Consider the following 16,785-nt stretch of genomic DNA (forward strand, 5'->3'; position numbering starts at 1 on the left):
CAACGTCGACTGCGATTCGAAAAGTTCAAAAGAGAAGGTTAAAAAAAGACAGTCGAAAATATCGTTCCACCCTTCAGAAAAGCACGAGAAGGGGGGACTTGAGCCGTACTTCATGCTCCATTATTGAGTGGAGAAGTCAAGCTTCCCGGATCCTTCGCATGGAAATATTAATCGATTGATTGATTAGAATCTAATTAGGTATTAAGGGCAAGTTTCAAAAGGAGTGTGATCCAGACTGTTCACAGCTTCTAAGTTGTAAACTCGCTTTGAGGAGGCCTTAAAAAGGCTTTGCCGTCTCAAAGCTCGATGCAGGAATCTTTCCTCTTAGATGTATATGCCCGCCATTATTGCAATTTGGAAAAGAAGAAAACAGACATGCTCTTCATGAATTTTCCGCGCGCCATCACATGGTACTATAGCTAGAAGAACTTGCTTACTTGTCTCGTAAGTTATCGTTTGCGTGTCACAAGATTAGAAAGTAAGAAAAAAAATGTGCCGTTCTCTCTGACTTCGGAAACATTGCTATGGGCAAGCTTGCTTTCATGAGAAGGCGCACATTTCGATTGAACATAACTCAACAATAATTTTCCTTTTAAGGTTTCGGTAGCAATCCTGGGTACTCATGAGCATCGACATCGATAGTTTTACCCAAACGGCGTCATACAGACGTTTACAGAGAGGTTTGCCAATAGCGATGCTAAGAGCGACTTCTATTGCAATAATTGGACATATATTCACGCGAATATCCAGCATCTGATTGGAGATTCGATCGTCCATGCGTTGCGAAAGTGTTTCTTTGTGGGCTAGGGACAACAGTGAAGGCGTGCTCCTAGCTTTAGAGCTTTGAGAAGTACATAGGAGGATGGTGCATCGATGCTTCTTTAAATCCAACAAATACATGTGACTCAACAATGATTGGGCTAGAGCTTGTGCATAGCTTTCGGACAAGAGAATACACTTTTGTTGTGTTGGTTTTAGCGTCGTACATCAAGTATATACGTCCCCAATCCCCATGTGGTGCTCCAATGTCTCGAGTGTTTTTCGTGCGCACCGACTACTCCCCATCTACCACACTATTTCCTACCTTACTCTCTATTGGCAATAAATAAAGTAGTTGAGGAGGTTTGTTCCTGAAATCCCTTAGCCTTATGAAAAAGTTAGCGAATTGAGATATAACACCGAAATCACGACGAAGTAGAGAGGGCGTGAAAGGAGGAGCGGGCAGTTCTAGTAGACTCGAGTACCAGGTGGCAGTTGATGACTGTCAAATACTTTGGAGTCGTTGGAAATCATCAGAAGTAGATAATAATTGGTTGCGAAGATTTCTCAAATGGTTTGACCGTCAAAATCCTAAAGTTTAAAAATATGGAAATTCATAAGTACCAAAGAGCCAGTGGCTAAAAGTTCCCCAAATGAATGAATTGGGTGGGCACTTATAGTGAGAGGATTTAAGATGGTTAGTGAACAGAATCATGTCTTGTGGCAATCCCTGTGTAGGAAATCGACAGCGAATAAGTTGTCGCGATTAGAGAGCGAATAAGTTGTCGCGATTAGAGGACATGGGCCAACAATGATGGTTGGTACCTGTCAATCGGACACAGGCCGACACCAAATCCACTATAAAGGCTATACGGTATATAATCAAGCGATCCCCAAAGAACTATCTTCCGAACCTACTAAACCAAAGCTCTCTAAGATATTGCAATCAAATAGGGGATAACTTGGGATCTTGCCATCGCGTCATTCCTGTATAAAGCAATGCTATGTGAAGCAAGTTTGCAATAAGTCCCTAAGTAAAGGGTAGTTGTTATTGACTTCAAAAAATTACAACACAAAACAATACATTTATATTCACAATTATAAAATGAACAAATTACGCATATACCAAATTATATTTAGATAATCTGCGGTGGTGATTTGTAATGCATATTCTTCCATGATTTCACTTCTAAATAGTAGTTTTTGTTAATGTTTTCAACAAAAATAAATAAAAATAAAAACTTTCCCCTCAAGAAAATGCAATTTGTTGGAGACAGCAAGTCATTGAGTCCCTCTCAAGACTAATGACCACCTACTTCTCCCCCATTCGTTCCAGCCTTTAAGCAAAGACATGGATCCAACCATTAAATAGTTCAATTTGGATTTATTTCTTTTTTGCATGAGCTCAATGCAGATCTTAGTGAGAAGAGGCAAATAGGTGAGGAAAAATATGAATAAATTCTGGACCGTGGGGCCCATTTTCTTTGGTACACAGCTGGCATTTTCTTGCAACAGGGGTCTTGCAACATTTCAGCCTTGTGCTAATGTTGACCAAATTATCTATCAAGTTGGACTTTTTCAAACCAAATAATTGAGAGGTGCGAGTAGCTTAGCAACGTGCCTAAAAATCTAGGCCAGCAACAACTAAAACTTTATTTATCAAAATGTGCTGATGAATGATTGAATTCCACTAGTAATATAAACTTAGTTTTAAGTAAAATGCAAATGATACAATGTAATTGGTTTATTGTAATTTGTAACTAATTCACACTTTAATAGAACAATTCGGTTTGATCTATCAAAGTATCCCACGTTATTTGTGTAAGGGGATTATACGTTCTTTAGTATCCCTTCAACTATAATTTAAAACTTTTGGGTTAGACATTTTAATATGGTATCAAAGCTAGGTTCTACTTTAGTTTATTTTGTGTGGGCAACCCCATTCATTAAATTCCATGTGTCGATTTTAATATCTGTTCATCAAATTTCACGTGTCGTTCGTAATCCGACTTACACGTGAGATTGAAGTGTTAAAGTATTCCACGTCACTTAACTATGGGGTTTATATACTATTTGTATACGCGTGTTCTCCCTTTAAACTTTTGGGCAATGCTAGAGGAAATTGTTCAAAAAAATTTAAACATATTGTATGATGGTCAATTCAATCATAAACTTTCTAATTTTGCCAATTTAGTCTTTTACCGATTTTTCAATTTAATCCATTCAGTCAATTTTGATCGAAAATCGCTACTGTCCATGTGACAAAGATGGCGTTGGCGTAGATGATTTTTGCAATTCTTTTTTAAATTTTCTTAATTTCTCTTCTTCTTTTTTCCTTTTGTCTATTTCTTTTCTTTCTATTTTCTTTTTTGTTGTTCTCCAACGGTTGCTAGCCACGGGCCTGCAAGGGCCGCGACGCCCTCACTCGCTTGCCCTCACCCAGATCTATGTCAGGAACATCCGATAAGGGTGTCGTGGCCCTTGCCCAATCGAGACGACCATACCCCTCACCGAATCCGTGCGAGGACCGTGACGCCCTTGCCTGTGGCCAACAATTGGCGACTGGCGGAGAAACAAGAATAAAGAAAAGAAGGAAAAGGAAGAAAAAATCTAGAAATTCTAAAAAGAATTGCAAAAATTGTCCACATTAGCATCGGTCGTGTCACGGAAGAAAACCGGTGTTGACCGGGTCGCCATGGCGTCAACAATTTCCACCGCACAATAGATTTATAATAATTTGGACAATTATCCCAGCGACGCCATCTTACAGTCGAAATACACACGTAAACATACGGTCACCCCCATGTATTTTCCAAATGCACCCACAATGTTTGAATTGCTTTTTCTCTTATCATTGCAAAAAATAAGGTCCACACAAGCACTAGCGGTGATCTTTTAGTTTTCTTGGCGCAGGCGATTAAATAGCCGTTGAAGAAAAAGGGGCAAGACAACGAATTCAAACGTCTCCGACCAGAAGTAGTCCCACTTCTCCACAGCTCCATTATGACCACTCTTCATTCGGACAAACACAGTGTTAGCTGTCTTGAACTCAAAATAATTTATTCATAAGGTGGTCCGGTCTCCTCAACCCTTTCATACTCTTATTTTTCCCAAAAAAAAAATTTATGAATTTTTTCCTCTATTAAGATGAAAATATTCCTAATGTTAAAGGGGGAGGAGCGCGGTTGATGGGTTCATTTGAATATACAAGGGTTGTGATGCTTTTTCAAAGGACATTGATGGGTACATCTTTCCTATTTCCCTTTCCTAATCATGGGGCTTTAGCTCTCTTTCATTTAACTTTTTCTAATTTCCCTTTGTCTTCACTTTTCATAATAATTAATGCTCTGAGGGCACTCCTTGCCCCCCTATAAATTGGCACCCAATTCGGCTCAATTCTTATAGTCATCAAGGATTTTCTTCGACTTCTGCGAGGTCTAACTCGCCTCGCAGAAACAAGAAAACCTATCGTTCTCAATCTTTTTTTCTTTCTCGTAAACACCCGCAGAAAAGAATTTATCTTACTGCCTTTATCGAAATTTTCTTTTAGCATTTGGGAAGTTGGTTTGTGAATTTAGCTTTGTGAAAAAAAAATATGGAGTTGCATGATTCTAGAGTGAATTCTGCCATGGCCAAGAGGCTATGGAATGTGCTTAGAGTCTCTTTCTTCATGATAAGAAAGGGGATCATGTCCAAGAGGAAGTTGATCATGGACATGAACGTGATGATGAAGAGAGGGAAGCTCATGAGGAAAACGCTTACCAACCTCCTCTTTCACCACCACCACCACCACCATCACCACCACTCCAAGGCCATGGCGCGCGGTGGCTTTGCCACACGAGAATACGAGTTCTCGTGCAGCAACAGCCCGAACCCTGTTTTTTTCCGCGTGCCGACTCGGAACAAGCACCATTTCTTCCCATGCATCAACCCTCCTCAGGTCATAGAAGAAGAGGAAGATCAAGAAGATGATCACGAAGGAGAGGCTAAAGCTGTTGCCTTGATGCCCAGGACCCCGGAGTACGACTTCGGCTTCCATTTCGGAGCCCCTGGTGAACGCGTAAACAAGGAAGACGAGACGCTGAGCCCTCTGCTGCTATCTCCATTCGCCGTGAGGGTCTCGAACTATTCATCAGAAGATGAAGATGAAGGTGGGAATTATAGCGGAAGGGTTGATGACGAGGCCGAGGAGTTCATCAGGAGGTTCCATGAGCAACTGAGAATGCAAACTCGGATGCAACTTCTGCAGTATTAGGCGAACCTTGTGCCATATCATGAAGAATCGAATTAGCAGTTAAGCCCGAAAGGAGAGAGTATTAGTGAGCGTGCCGCTGTACATTCGCCTCATCGGGTTTGGTTCGGGTTGAGATTATGCAGATGAAGATGGCCATCACTTCAGGAAGATGAAACTGTTAAATCCCAATTACTGAAATAGTGATGATATTTATATATACACTGCCTTTCTATGTACAACGCGAATCGGTTGCGCCGTGCGTGTAAACTTCTTGAGCCCTTTAATGGTCTTTTATCTCGTCGCTATACGGCCACTAATGTCCATACGCCATCACATGCATCCGATGCTAGGAGGAGGCGAGAACGCAGATCGCGTGATCAGGAAAGGTTTCGACTTATTAGAATATGTATGGATGCTAGTTGGCCTTTCATGATAACAACATATGCTTGCAGCTGTTGCTTCTCTGCTTCTTTTTCTTTTTGGTTGCTTTGAGTCCCACCAATGTCCATGATCTTCACCTAACCCTCCTCCTCACCTTTTCATGCATGTTAGGATCGGCAATCGGGAAAAAAAAAAGAAACATCCCTTTTCCTTCTAACTTTCTATGAGAATATGCGGTGGGTGGGTGTATGTGAATCTGCTTCTGATGGAACAACACACAACGCAACGTGCTCGAGAAACCTTTGTTTATTCAACTACGTAAGAGCCTGTCTGGACATTGGAATCGCCAGGTTGGGTTTTTCACGTTCGGCTTAGCTAAGCCTTCTTGGTGGTATTCAAAGTGAAGAATGCTGCTAAACAATGCCGACTGTTTGGGCCGAAACAAGGAAAAAAAAAAAAAAACAGGTTTCATTGGTTTCGTGGAGTAAATGCTAACATTTGAGCACCAAAGAAGCAAGATTTAAGGCAGCAATAGAGCATGCTCAGGATCTCACGGACAATAACTTTGCCTAGACACAACATTATAAAAATGTCGAAAGCTAGATGTGCTCAAAGCTACTTGACGATCTGGTAAATCCACCGGCTACTTGTAAGTAGTCCTAATCCACGCATGCATAATGAGTTAACAACGATCGAATTTGATCGAAATTCAATAGTAAAGCAAAAGGGGTTGAAGAAAGATTAGAAGGAAAATCGTCCAAAAGAACCTAAACCTATTTTACAGTGTCTAATTCAGTCTTAAACCTTTCAATTGTGCCAATTTAGTCTCAAACCTATTGTACAATTGCCAATTCAGTATTAAACTTTTCAATTGTACCAATTTAGTCATCAACCTTTTTACCATTTGTCAATTTAGTCCTAAACATTTTTTAATGAGTTGCCAATGCAGTCCTTCAACGATATCTGGCCAAAATTATCGGGAGAACTATATTGGAAAATCGTTAAAAGGTTTAGGACTAAATTGTCAAAATGTTTAGGACTAAATTGACACGGATTTTTTTAGTAAAACATTGGCACGGTTAAAAGGTTTAAGATAAAATTGGCAGTCTAGGCTTAAGACTAAATTGGTACGATTGAAAGATTTTGGACTGAAATGTCCATCGTACTATAGGTTTAGGACTTTTTGAACAATTATCTCAAAATTGGATTGAATTCGATTTTTTTGTAAGAAAGAGTGGGAGGAACAATCTAAAAGTTCTGCTAAATTTTCTCCATCCATCTTCAATTTGCCCCTCGCAAACAATGCCTTTACAGAGCTAGATATCTAGCTCCTGCATGGAGCAACATTTTCCCTAAAGCATAAAGATATTTCTCCATTGACCAATTGTTTATTAATTACTGAAGAGTGAAACTGGTGGGAGATGATGGGCATTGGCTTTGACCATTGGGAGCCAAGAGATCAGACAATTCGCCATGGACACACAACCTCGAGCTCACGTCGCCCTCATTCCACTTTATACATGTCCATAGTGCAAAAGATGGGCCTCTTCTTCTCCTCCTCCTCCTCCACTCCTTCGTCCTCGTCGCCTAGTGAAACGGCCATGCCGAGGCCCAATACGATCGCAAAGATTAACGGGATATTTCGAGGCGGGTAATACTCAGCACCGCGCGAGAACGTCGCGACCTGAGAAAAACCCGAACCCGACACGGATGGATGGCTCGAAGCTGACCCGAAACCAATACGTAGTTATTCCCCCAGTCAAGACCCAATGAACTGTGCGCTTCGCGGTTAAGGCAGAGGATGATTAGGCCAATCGCTACCTATCTCCTATAGCTTAAAAGCCTCATCTTTCTTCAGTAATGATCACGCAACACTTGGTACATATACACAAAGTGGTGTAACTCCAAGTTGGTCAGTACCATTTCAATGAGCTGCTGCTGCAACACTTAGTGCATCGTCGTAATAAGTTCTCGCCGTTTTAGCAATTTGCATCAGCTGTTCGGAAAGTCCGACGTAAGATCGGTTCAAACGCGGACACAAACACGATACCGATGAAAGTTGGGAACTTTTTCATTGATAATGTCTGATGACACAAAACCGAAGCCACACTGCAGAACGCAAAATGCTACACCTCCAGAGCAGGCCAGATTCCGTCAAATTGTTTTCCCCAGCCAAAAAACTTTCCGGGAACGGAAAATCTCGAATCTCGATCGATCTTAACAGCCGGTCGTCGGTCGCTATCATCCATTTCAGTGCAGACATACATATATGCACAGTAACACACACACACACACACACATCGACATTACCCGGACGCTCCAACAACAATTCAAACCACCGTCTCGTCTCGTCTCCATCCTCACCTGCCATTCCAGTAGGACAATCCCCGTTCCCTCTCCCACGGGCCGCCTCCGCGCCACCCCCCGCCGGAGCTGTGGCCTCCTGCGAAGGGACCGTGTTGCCACGGGCCGAACGGAGGCGGGGGCGGCGGGTAGTAACACGCCCCGTGCGCGAAGGGCGGCGGCGGCGGCGGGCGCGGCAGCGGAGGTAGCATCGGTGGCGGCTGAGGATAGTAGCTCTCCGGCGGCGGATAGTAGCTTTGTTGAGGTACTATAGAAGGATAGGTTTCGTCTGATTCGCTGCTCTGAAAATCAATCACTGGGTACTGAATTTCCGGCGACCAAGGTTGGTTTTCCGAACCGGAGGCTCCTACTTCGCCCCATCCCCCGTGCGGCGGAGGAGGATTAACGACCGCGTATCCGGCGACGATCGGGCCCGGCGCGGTCCCGGCCGCCGCGGCGTCGCCGGTCTCGCCCTTTCCGTACACACTGTAAGAGAAGGTCAGCACCCCGTTGGGCTTCCCTTCCGGGTTCTTCACCTGGTAGCTCACGAACCTGACCACCCCGTCCCCTAGCTCGGCCAAGTCCGTGAGCGGCATCCGGACCTCGCCGATGTGCTTGTCGCCGAACATCACGCCCTCGTGGAACAGATCCACGCGCAGGAAGGCGTGGCCGCAGTCCCGGAGGGAGATCTCCGACAGGTCGAACCGCATCTCGTGCTTCCACTCCGGGTCGCCGTCGCACTCCTTCACCGTCGGAGTGCGGTGCTGCTGGTCCCGGCCCAGCTTCTTGCTCGGGTCGTCGCTGACGACGGAGGCCCGGGCGTAGACGTTGAGTTTCTGGAAGAAGTTGAACGCTCGCACGTCCTTGCCGTGGAGGAGCTTGACGATCAGGGCGTTGGACTCCATGAAAGAGACGAGTAGCGAAATGGGTCTTGATGAAGCTGGGAAGCTTTCTCTCTCTCTTTTTCAATTGCGCGTAGGTGTGAAGTAGTTGCCCATAAGTACTGCTGCTATACCAAGACGAGCAACTTCTTTATCTGTCTATCATTTCCGAACAGTACTGCCATATACTCATCCTGCCAAATCGAGTTAACTTGCCCCTGAAGAAAGACGGACACGGACCACCGCGACGATGTCATCTTCGGAATGTGTGGACCTCAGATGCATCGACGTGACAGACCGGCTACCAGACTACGCACTTAAACTGTGCTAAGTAGTTAGACGGCTCCGACTTGGCATGGTCATCCATCGAAACCGGTCCGATCCAAGTGTAATTTACAACAGAACTCTCTTCGCATTTTAATGGATCGACGGAGGTATACAGGGCGTGGCCAGTAGCTGCAGCCCCACATACCACCCAAATGCATAGAACATATACGCAAATGAAACAAGACGAGTCAGTGAAGATTGAGTAATGAACTTGACCGTGATACGCTTCCTTTAGTTACAGCAAGTTTTCAAGATAGCCACGCCCAGTCGCCTTTCTATCAAGTGAGTCAAAGATATACAGCCAATGCCCGTCTCCTCTCCTCCGTTAAACCCCCCCATCCTCGCCCCGAAAAGCCATAAGAAGAGGCTAATACATAACGAGAGGGATACGCCCTAAACGTGTAATCTAAACAATCCCTACTTCGTGGATGTTTGAATCAATGATATGCTACAACAGTCGAAAAAAGAATCTATGGGAGCACCACGGCCGTGTCCATCATTTTCGCACCCTCCTCGTCGAGCGAGATCCTGCTCCACCCGAAATTCTTCATGGAAAGCACCTTTGACCGGTCGAAACCAGTGCTTCTAAAGCCCGTGATCTTTGAAGACACCATGGGCATTACGAGCACGGCGGATGCGTTGATCGAATCGTCTGTGAATCCTAGCGAAACCGAGCAAGCATTCTGCAGAATCACAGAAATCTGTCGTGTTAATTATCTCATGTGTCGAGCATTCGCAACAATAAATATTTGTCAACTTCCATAATTAGCACCTTCGCCCTCACTAATATGTCCATAATCCTGAAGGTCATTTCTTGCATGAACGATCTCATCTCTTTACTGTGTCCATCTCCAGATGACACGATCAATCTGTCACAAACAGCTCAACGTTTGATATCCACATTTCAATTGTCAAATTTCATGCAAGATCATATGAATGCCAACCGGCAGATATCCTCATTTTGTGAGGGACCACAAAGACCAGGTAAATATCTCAATGGCATTCTACATACTTGACTACTCCACACCCTTGCCAATTTCAAAATTACCTGTCCGCTTCACTTGAGACGCCTGAAGATGTCACAGATGCTAAGGACGGATTATCTTTTACTTCACCGCCTGAAGAAGAAATGAAACACAAAAGTGTAAGTAAACCTACGTCTATTTAAAGCACTGAATTTTCATTGCTCTTGAAACTCGGTACCTCTTGACTCATCGGGTGCCAGCAAAGAAATCCCTACAAAAACGGCCGTCATTCCCAGTATGAACATTGTTGTCCTCAGTGCATCAAATACCTGTTTTAAAAATGGGTGAATCGCACAAAATGATTGTCTTCTGGCTGAACAAAACAATACGATTGTCTAATTGTCGAACCTGATATTCCTGAAAGTAAACAAATCCTGTACAAATGGAAAAGAATGTCCAAGCAATTTGAAACATGGGAACGATAAGAATTGCATCAAACAATGACAATCCTTCATTCAACCTTGTCATCTGCAGAGCAAGATAGAAAGTTAAGCTTTCTGCAACAGTTGGGTATACTATAAGATCCAGGCAAAGAAACTATGACAGCCTTCTTACCCAGAATCCAGCAGTACTGAGAAACAGAAGAAGCATTGAGTATGTGAACCAGCTGTGCAACTGATAGCTGCTAGACATCGCCAGTCTAAGCAAGTTAGACCTGAAAACAAGAGAAATAATCATGTAAATACCACACATAGTTGCAGGTTTTACTGGTCACTCGCACCACGAGATTTACGATGTCTAAGGTAGCTCACTTACAGAGATTTTGCAAATAACACTGAGCATGAGCCTACAGCACCTGAAACTATAGCATATGAAAAAGGAAGCAGCATATGCCAGTATGGTCTCAGCTCCTGTCCTGCAACTGCAATAAGAAGCTCTCCTCTCCTGCAATCCAAGATTCACAAGGTAAAGAAATTGCAGGCCCAATGATATAGTGAGTAAAAAAACACACTTAATGAAGAGTCGGGACAAAGTTCGTTTGCAAGGCTCACCTGTAGACTGCATGATGCAAGGCAACAATCAGCACCAAAATCACACAGTAAAAAAGGAATGTGATGTTGCTGTATTTTTCAGCCAATTGCTCTGGTGTATATACTGAAAGGAAAGCCAACGAACAGGACTTAACCTTTCCACCCCAAGGAACCAGTAAAGCAGGTAGAGAATATAAATGGTCAACGTAAAATGATCAAATCCGCCAAGGTAAGCATCTCTATAGAACATTACGAAACTCAAAGCTTGCTGCCAATGACCGCATATAGAATCATCTTCACAGTCAAACGGGCTATGGACTCTACACATTGACAGACTATAGCAAACCTTCCAGAGCTAAATGCAGAGTAGAGAGCAAAGTGAGATGGAGCAGTGCCGTAGAAAGGATGATAATCTTTCTATAAGTAATAATGGAGTCCAATCACTGTGATGGTCAATGGAAGGAACATCTGGTTTTCAAGATTGACGCTGAACGATTGACATTGCAGTTGCAATGAAGAAGTAAATGTATGCCTCAGAAAAGATGAACATTTTACAATCCATGGATTATGAAGCATCCTCCGAACCATAGCAACATTAGCACATCTCAGGTGCCTAGCCAAATTAATTATATGAGAATATCTAAATAGGTTCGCCTGAAAACAGTAAAGCCCTGTGAATGACAACACTAGTGCTTTATGAATATGGGAACTCTCAAACTTAAGACATAAGACAACATTACAACTTTTGAGAATTTAATATCCAAATATTGGCACCATTAGCTCGAAAGTCTATGAGGCCTGACACAGAAAGCAACAAATGATGGTGAAAAGATGGCGGCTCACACTAACCAGGTGATTGATGGTTACCAAACGCAACAAGAAAAATATTTCCAAGGACTATGAATGCTGTCGCAACCAAAACCCTGTAACAAGAGATTATACAGCATTTCATAATATGATACATAGAAAGAAAAAAGCACATGCGAATATCTAGGGTGTCCTGAAAGTAAACTTTACTCTTCAAAAGGTTCAAATCAACATACTTGACTGTCACCATTTTGTTCAACACAAAGTATGCGAAAGCGATGTTGGAGACGAACTGAACTGAACCCAAAGCTGCAAGAAGTGACTGCATGAAAGGGAGAAATTGGATGAAAAGAAATTCAAAGTAAAGGGATCGAGAAACAAAGCTATGCTATCCATCCTCTCAACCAATTCTCCATGACAATCAAAACCATAGGTGCACTTTTGGTGGATAAAATAAATCACCTGGGCAGCATATCCAAAGGAAATAAAATTCAGGCAATTCCCCAGGAAGAAAAATAGTATGCCTGCATGTATTGAAGCAAAAAGCCAAATGAGGACAAAGTCCATTGGTTTCACAGAATATGTAATTCGTACAGCATATACAGTACCATGAGACAAGAATTTACCAACTCTCCACGTGTGGAAGTGTATAATAGGTTTTAAAGGAAGCTTGCCATTTGCACCATCCATATCTTGCAAGGACTGCCTTTCTCTCTGCAAGATTTTATACAAAGCTCATCAAACCTAATTTTGCTGGAGCAATAAGTTGATTCTTGTGATAGTAATACGTTGATTCATTTCATCTCAGGTCATGCTTGAGAAGATTAGAGATAAACGATAAGCAATGTCAGGTTAGAAACAGCTATAGGATAGTCACATCTTCCTACATTCCAAGTAACCAGCTGCATGTCATTGATCAGACACACCAACCATATGTTTCCAATCCAAACAATCTAAAATCCTCAGATCGATGGGTTGAAGTTTAAGCGGAACAGATGCTGTAAGCTGTCAAGCTCAATGCCATGTTCTCTACCACATTGCTAAATTTGTAGGTGGAGCACGACCCAGGAACAACACATAATAGTAGAAGAGTAATATGGGAACGGTACTTCTAGAAGAGTTCTCCAAGAACATCACTTTGGCAGCTATTGGTATAGAAGGCAAAGATCAACCCAGTAAACTATTGTCTCGATAGAAGAAGAGAGGGATATACATACCTCATTATGACCTAATTTAAGGAGGTTCGTCCCAAAGTTGATGGCAATGCTACCGAAGAGATTGATGAAAGCTCCAATTACCCACTCCCCCATGGATTAAGAGGTGCCAATGACACCCCACATAAAGCACAAGAAACACGGCACCGTCCTCTTTCAGCTACGCACTCTCATAACATTGCAAAAGCATCACATCTTCAGAAAGATGGCTTTCGCAAATTAGTGAGGTCTTACAACGCAGCTTCAAGATGAAATCTCAACACCGAGGTCGGAAAAACTCAGTAAAAGTCTTACCTGCAACATTCGCAGACACCCAAATTCAGATTCCAATACACGTAGCGCGAACCACAAAAACACGAAGCCAAAGCACGCCATGACATCTTATCCCCTCTTAAGCTCTTCTCACCCATAACATACTTTAGGGCAAATGAAAAGAATCTGAAGCTAGCATCTAAAATCACGGGACAAAAGAAATGCAAAAATGGTCCTCGCGAGGACAAAAATTTTCCCAGCTAACCAGCTCCACGATGAGAAATGCGTTCACACAATCGGACCCAGAAGCAGTCTCGTCCGCATCCAACCCCCGCAAACACGAAAGATCGAGACTTCATCCGCAAGAAACAAGAAGACGAGAAAAGGGAACCACTTCCTGATCTAACAAGTCCCCCCCGGCATCAAGACAAACCATACCCAGATTTTCTTTTTCCCAGCAGATCGAAGAAAAAGAAGAAGAGATCAACCTCCCAGGACGAGGACCGATTGCGTGTACGAACAAAAAGGGCCTCCCCGCCGGGCCTCCAAAAAGCTCCAAAAAGCTCTTTTTTCCCGAAAGGGGGGGCAAGGCAGAACCACCGAATTCGATTCCCTCCCGAACTTTTTGTCACGCGGGGATCGCAATGATTGACGCTTCGAGGCACGACGCGGTGGTGGTGGATCCGATGCTTGCCGCCGCTGCTGCTGCCGGTGGCTCCGAGAATATTTCTGGGATTTTCTCGCTTTCTGGGTCTCGCCTCCAAGAGAAAAAAAAAATTTCCTTATCTTTGGTTTCTAAACTTGTACTCTTCCTCCTTCGTCAAAGAGAGAACACATTTCCCAGGAAGATAGAGCACAGAAAATTCGCTTGGAAGCGGGAGAGAGAGAGAGAGCGAAGGGAGAGGATTTGAGGGTGTCGGGTCCATTGCGGGGAAGCGCGATGCTTTACCCACCGCGCGATCCTCTGCGGGAGAGCCCACGGCTAGTCCCGCGGGTCCCGCTCCGCCGGGTGCCGCTGGATGCGTGGAAGATGGGGGGCCCCCTCTTGTTGGCCGTGGGGGGGCTTCGAGACCGAGCTCGCCACCGTTCGTCTTGCTCTTGCGGTGCGGCGCGATTTACCCGATTGTGTGCGTGGTTTTGCGGGAATGTTGAGGTTTCGGTGGGGGGGAAAAGTAGGGGATCGGCGGCCGTTGAAATGTCATGGAAAGGGGCAAGTCAAACTTTGAATTAAGAGTCCCAATTTCATAGGAAGCCATTCTTATGAGAGTTGGGTTCTTGTTGTCGCTTTTGGGTGATGCTCGGAAATGGGTATTTATCGGGCCAAATCCGGACACCGATGCAAATTGGGAGTGGTTCCATATCAGTTGTTGTTGCACGGCGTAAGCCCGATATATTTAATGGGAGAGATTAGTAGGTGCACGGCGGCATACACCTGATACATCTAACGAGAAGATTACTAAAGGGGAGTCTAAATTCGAACTTGTTAATAGATCCAGTTGGATAAATATTCACTCGATATTTCATATCATGCAAATTCTTCGATGTTGGATTTTTTTAACGCAACTCGCACGTGCATCTCAATTAAAAAAAATGTATTGATTTATATTCGTGGGATACGGATATTCTCATTTATTAAACGGCCCGAAAGATGTACAAATCCTTACGCGGCTGATCATAACTTTCAACCGAGTTTTTCTGACCATGTAAACGGATGAATTCGCCCGAATCATTGCTTTGGAATACTGGTTCTCCGAATGGGGAGAAGATTCCTTGACCCTTTAGATTAGGGTTGCTCATATTTCTCGTTAAAATGGACAAGTCTCGATTTAGAAGACTCAAAAAACAACATCATCGCGCCTCAAGAACGCGCGCGTTGCTAAAGCGTCGGTTTGCACGGACGGAAAAACTCAACGGGTGTTTCGTTTATGGGGACAGCGAAGATGATGAAAGTAGAACCTGCGTAATCGATCTCCACTCGGAAAGAATTGAAGGAGACCGAAGATAGTGCCAAGGGTCAAATTCAAAAAACTTTGCTGTGTCGATATGTTCACCCTCAATCTCGAAATTCACAAGACGTGAAGGGCTACTTTTGAAAATTCAAAACTTGTCGAGTCGATGCGATCATGCTCCCATCTTTAAATTCACGGTAATCTTGCAAATTCATTTGTTTCGTGGTCAATCTTTTACACCTTGTTCTACACGTGAACGACCAAAGACTCTAGCAGGCGAGAGCACCGATTTATCGGAGAGGCATGCTAAATAGCTTGACATGGGTAATGGGTAAATTGCTAACAAATTAGGATTAAGAAGAGCTAATTGGTATTATCTTACTTGATTACGCGCTCAAAATCCCGTTTATAAGGGATCAATCGTAGGAGAACTATCTATTTTATCTTTCCGAATCATCAACCCCCAATGCGATCGCATTCTTTTTTGTTGGATTTCGATTATTTTGTTGTCATTTAACTCTGTGAAGTGACTACAATTTCTTATTTATAATTTCTTTAAATATTTTGCGATTCACAAACTTTGACTTTTTCACAAAACATTTAAAATCCAGGTTCAAAATTTTGTTACATATTCAAAAATTGAAGACAAAATAATAAGTGAAACAATACATACTTTTATGCATCATAAATTTATAGGGAAAATTCCAAATAAAGACATGAAGTGCTCTCATTTTCTCAAATAAGGACCCGAAGTGGACATTATGTCAAATAATGGCATGAAATGGTCAAATTGTCTCAAATCATAGCCTAAAGTGACCAAATTATCTCAAATAAATACTTTTGGGTGGCCGGTGATTATTCCGGCCATCGGAGAAGTGGTATTTTAACAAAAAAAAATTAAGATTTTTTTATTTTCTTTTTCTTTTCCCTCTTCCTTCCCCCACCATCGCCGATGACATCCGCCCACCTCAGGCAAGGGCCGCCCTCGCTTGGGCTGAGCAGGCGAGGGCGATCCCAGCCCGACGCCGGCGATGGCCAGCAAAGGGAAGAGGGAAAAGAAAAAAAACAGAAAAAGGAAAAAAGAAAGAAAAAAGGAAAAAAATAAAAAGTAAATGACGAAAATGCCCTTTAACGAGCAAGGTTAGGCCTTTTATTTGAGACTGATATGGTCACTTCAAGTCTTTATTTGAGACAATATTCACTACATGTCATTATTTGAGAAAATGTTCACTTCATGCTTTTATTTGAGAAAACGAAGGCATTTCAAGTTTTTATTTGAAATTTTTCCTAAATTTATATTACATCTAAAGAAAAGGGAAAATTCCAAAAAGGAGCTCGAAGTGGAGTTATTTTCTCAAATAAAGGCATGAAATGGACCTTATCTAAAGTAAGGGCCTAAAGTACCATCATTTTCTCAAATAAGGGTATGAAGTGAATTTTGTCTCAAATAAAAACCTGAAGTGGCCATATCAATCTAAAATAAGGACCTGATCTTATCTGCCAAAGGGAATTTTCGTCTTTTTCTTTCTTTTCCTTTTCCTTTTCTTTTTTTTTTCCTCTCTTCCCTCCGCCAGCCTCAGGCGGAGGCCACCCTACCTGGGCAGGCGAGGGTCGCCCTCGCTTGGGCTAGTGAGGGTCGCCC

General features: G+C 43.1%; 3 protein-coding genes across 4 annotated transcripts; 1 reads left to right on the plus strand and 2 right to left on the minus strand.

The window, feature by feature from the left end:
• The first annotated feature begins 4,154 nt into the window (after positions 1 to 4,154).
• Positions 4,155 to 5,232, plus strand: LOC115672436 (uncharacterized). Its single transcript, XM_030594244.2, has one exon. The coding sequence runs from the start codon at positions 4,355 to 4,357 to the stop codon at positions 5,012 to 5,014; it is 660 nt and encodes a 219-aa protein (XP_030450104.2). The 5' UTR covers positions 4,155 to 4,354; the 3' UTR covers positions 5,015 to 5,232.
• A 2,189-nt stretch (positions 5,233 to 7,421) lies between these two features.
• On the minus strand, positions 7,422 to 8,705 carry LOC115672710 (protein SRC2 homolog). Its single transcript, XM_030594619.2, has one exon. The coding sequence runs from the start codon at positions 8,620 to 8,622 to the stop codon at positions 7,735 to 7,737; it is 888 nt and encodes a 295-aa protein (XP_030450479.2). The 5' UTR covers positions 8,623 to 8,705; the 3' UTR covers positions 7,422 to 7,734.
• A 394-nt stretch (positions 8,706 to 9,099) lies between these two features.
• On the minus strand, positions 9,100 to 13,086 carry LOC115672709 (probable magnesium transporter NIPA8). 2 transcript variants are annotated; one of them, XM_030594616.2, is made up of 13 exons: positions 12,946 to 13,086; positions 12,355 to 12,442; positions 12,191 to 12,252; positions 11,965 to 12,050; positions 11,771 to 11,844; positions 10,943 to 11,045; positions 10,707 to 10,835; positions 10,506 to 10,605; positions 10,299 to 10,418; positions 10,129 to 10,219; positions 9,974 to 10,043; positions 9,698 to 9,794; positions 9,100 to 9,608 (listed from the first exon to the last, which is right to left on the minus strand). In XM_030594616.2, the coding sequence occupies exons 1-13, from the start codon at positions 13,036 to 13,038 to the stop codon at positions 9,396 to 9,398; spliced, it is 1,326 nt and encodes a 441-aa protein (XP_030450476.2). In that variant the 5' UTR covers positions 13,039 to 13,086; the 3' UTR covers positions 9,100 to 9,395. The 2 variants fall into 2 exon arrangements, with proteins under 2 accessions (XP_030450476.2, XP_056169813.1); XM_056313838.1 differs by having other exon boundaries at positions 12,337 to 12,442.
• Between the last annotated feature and the right edge of the window lie 3,699 nt (positions 13,087 to 16,785).

The sequence above is a fragment of the Syzygium oleosum genome, unplaced genomic scaffold (genome assembly GCF_021117445.2).
Source record: "Syzygium oleosum isolate NSW1041296 unplaced genomic scaffold, Sole_v2.1 Sole_v2.08, whole genome shotgun sequence".
NCBI lineage: Eukaryota > Viridiplantae > Streptophyta > Magnoliopsida > Myrtales > Myrtaceae > Syzygium > Syzygium oleosum.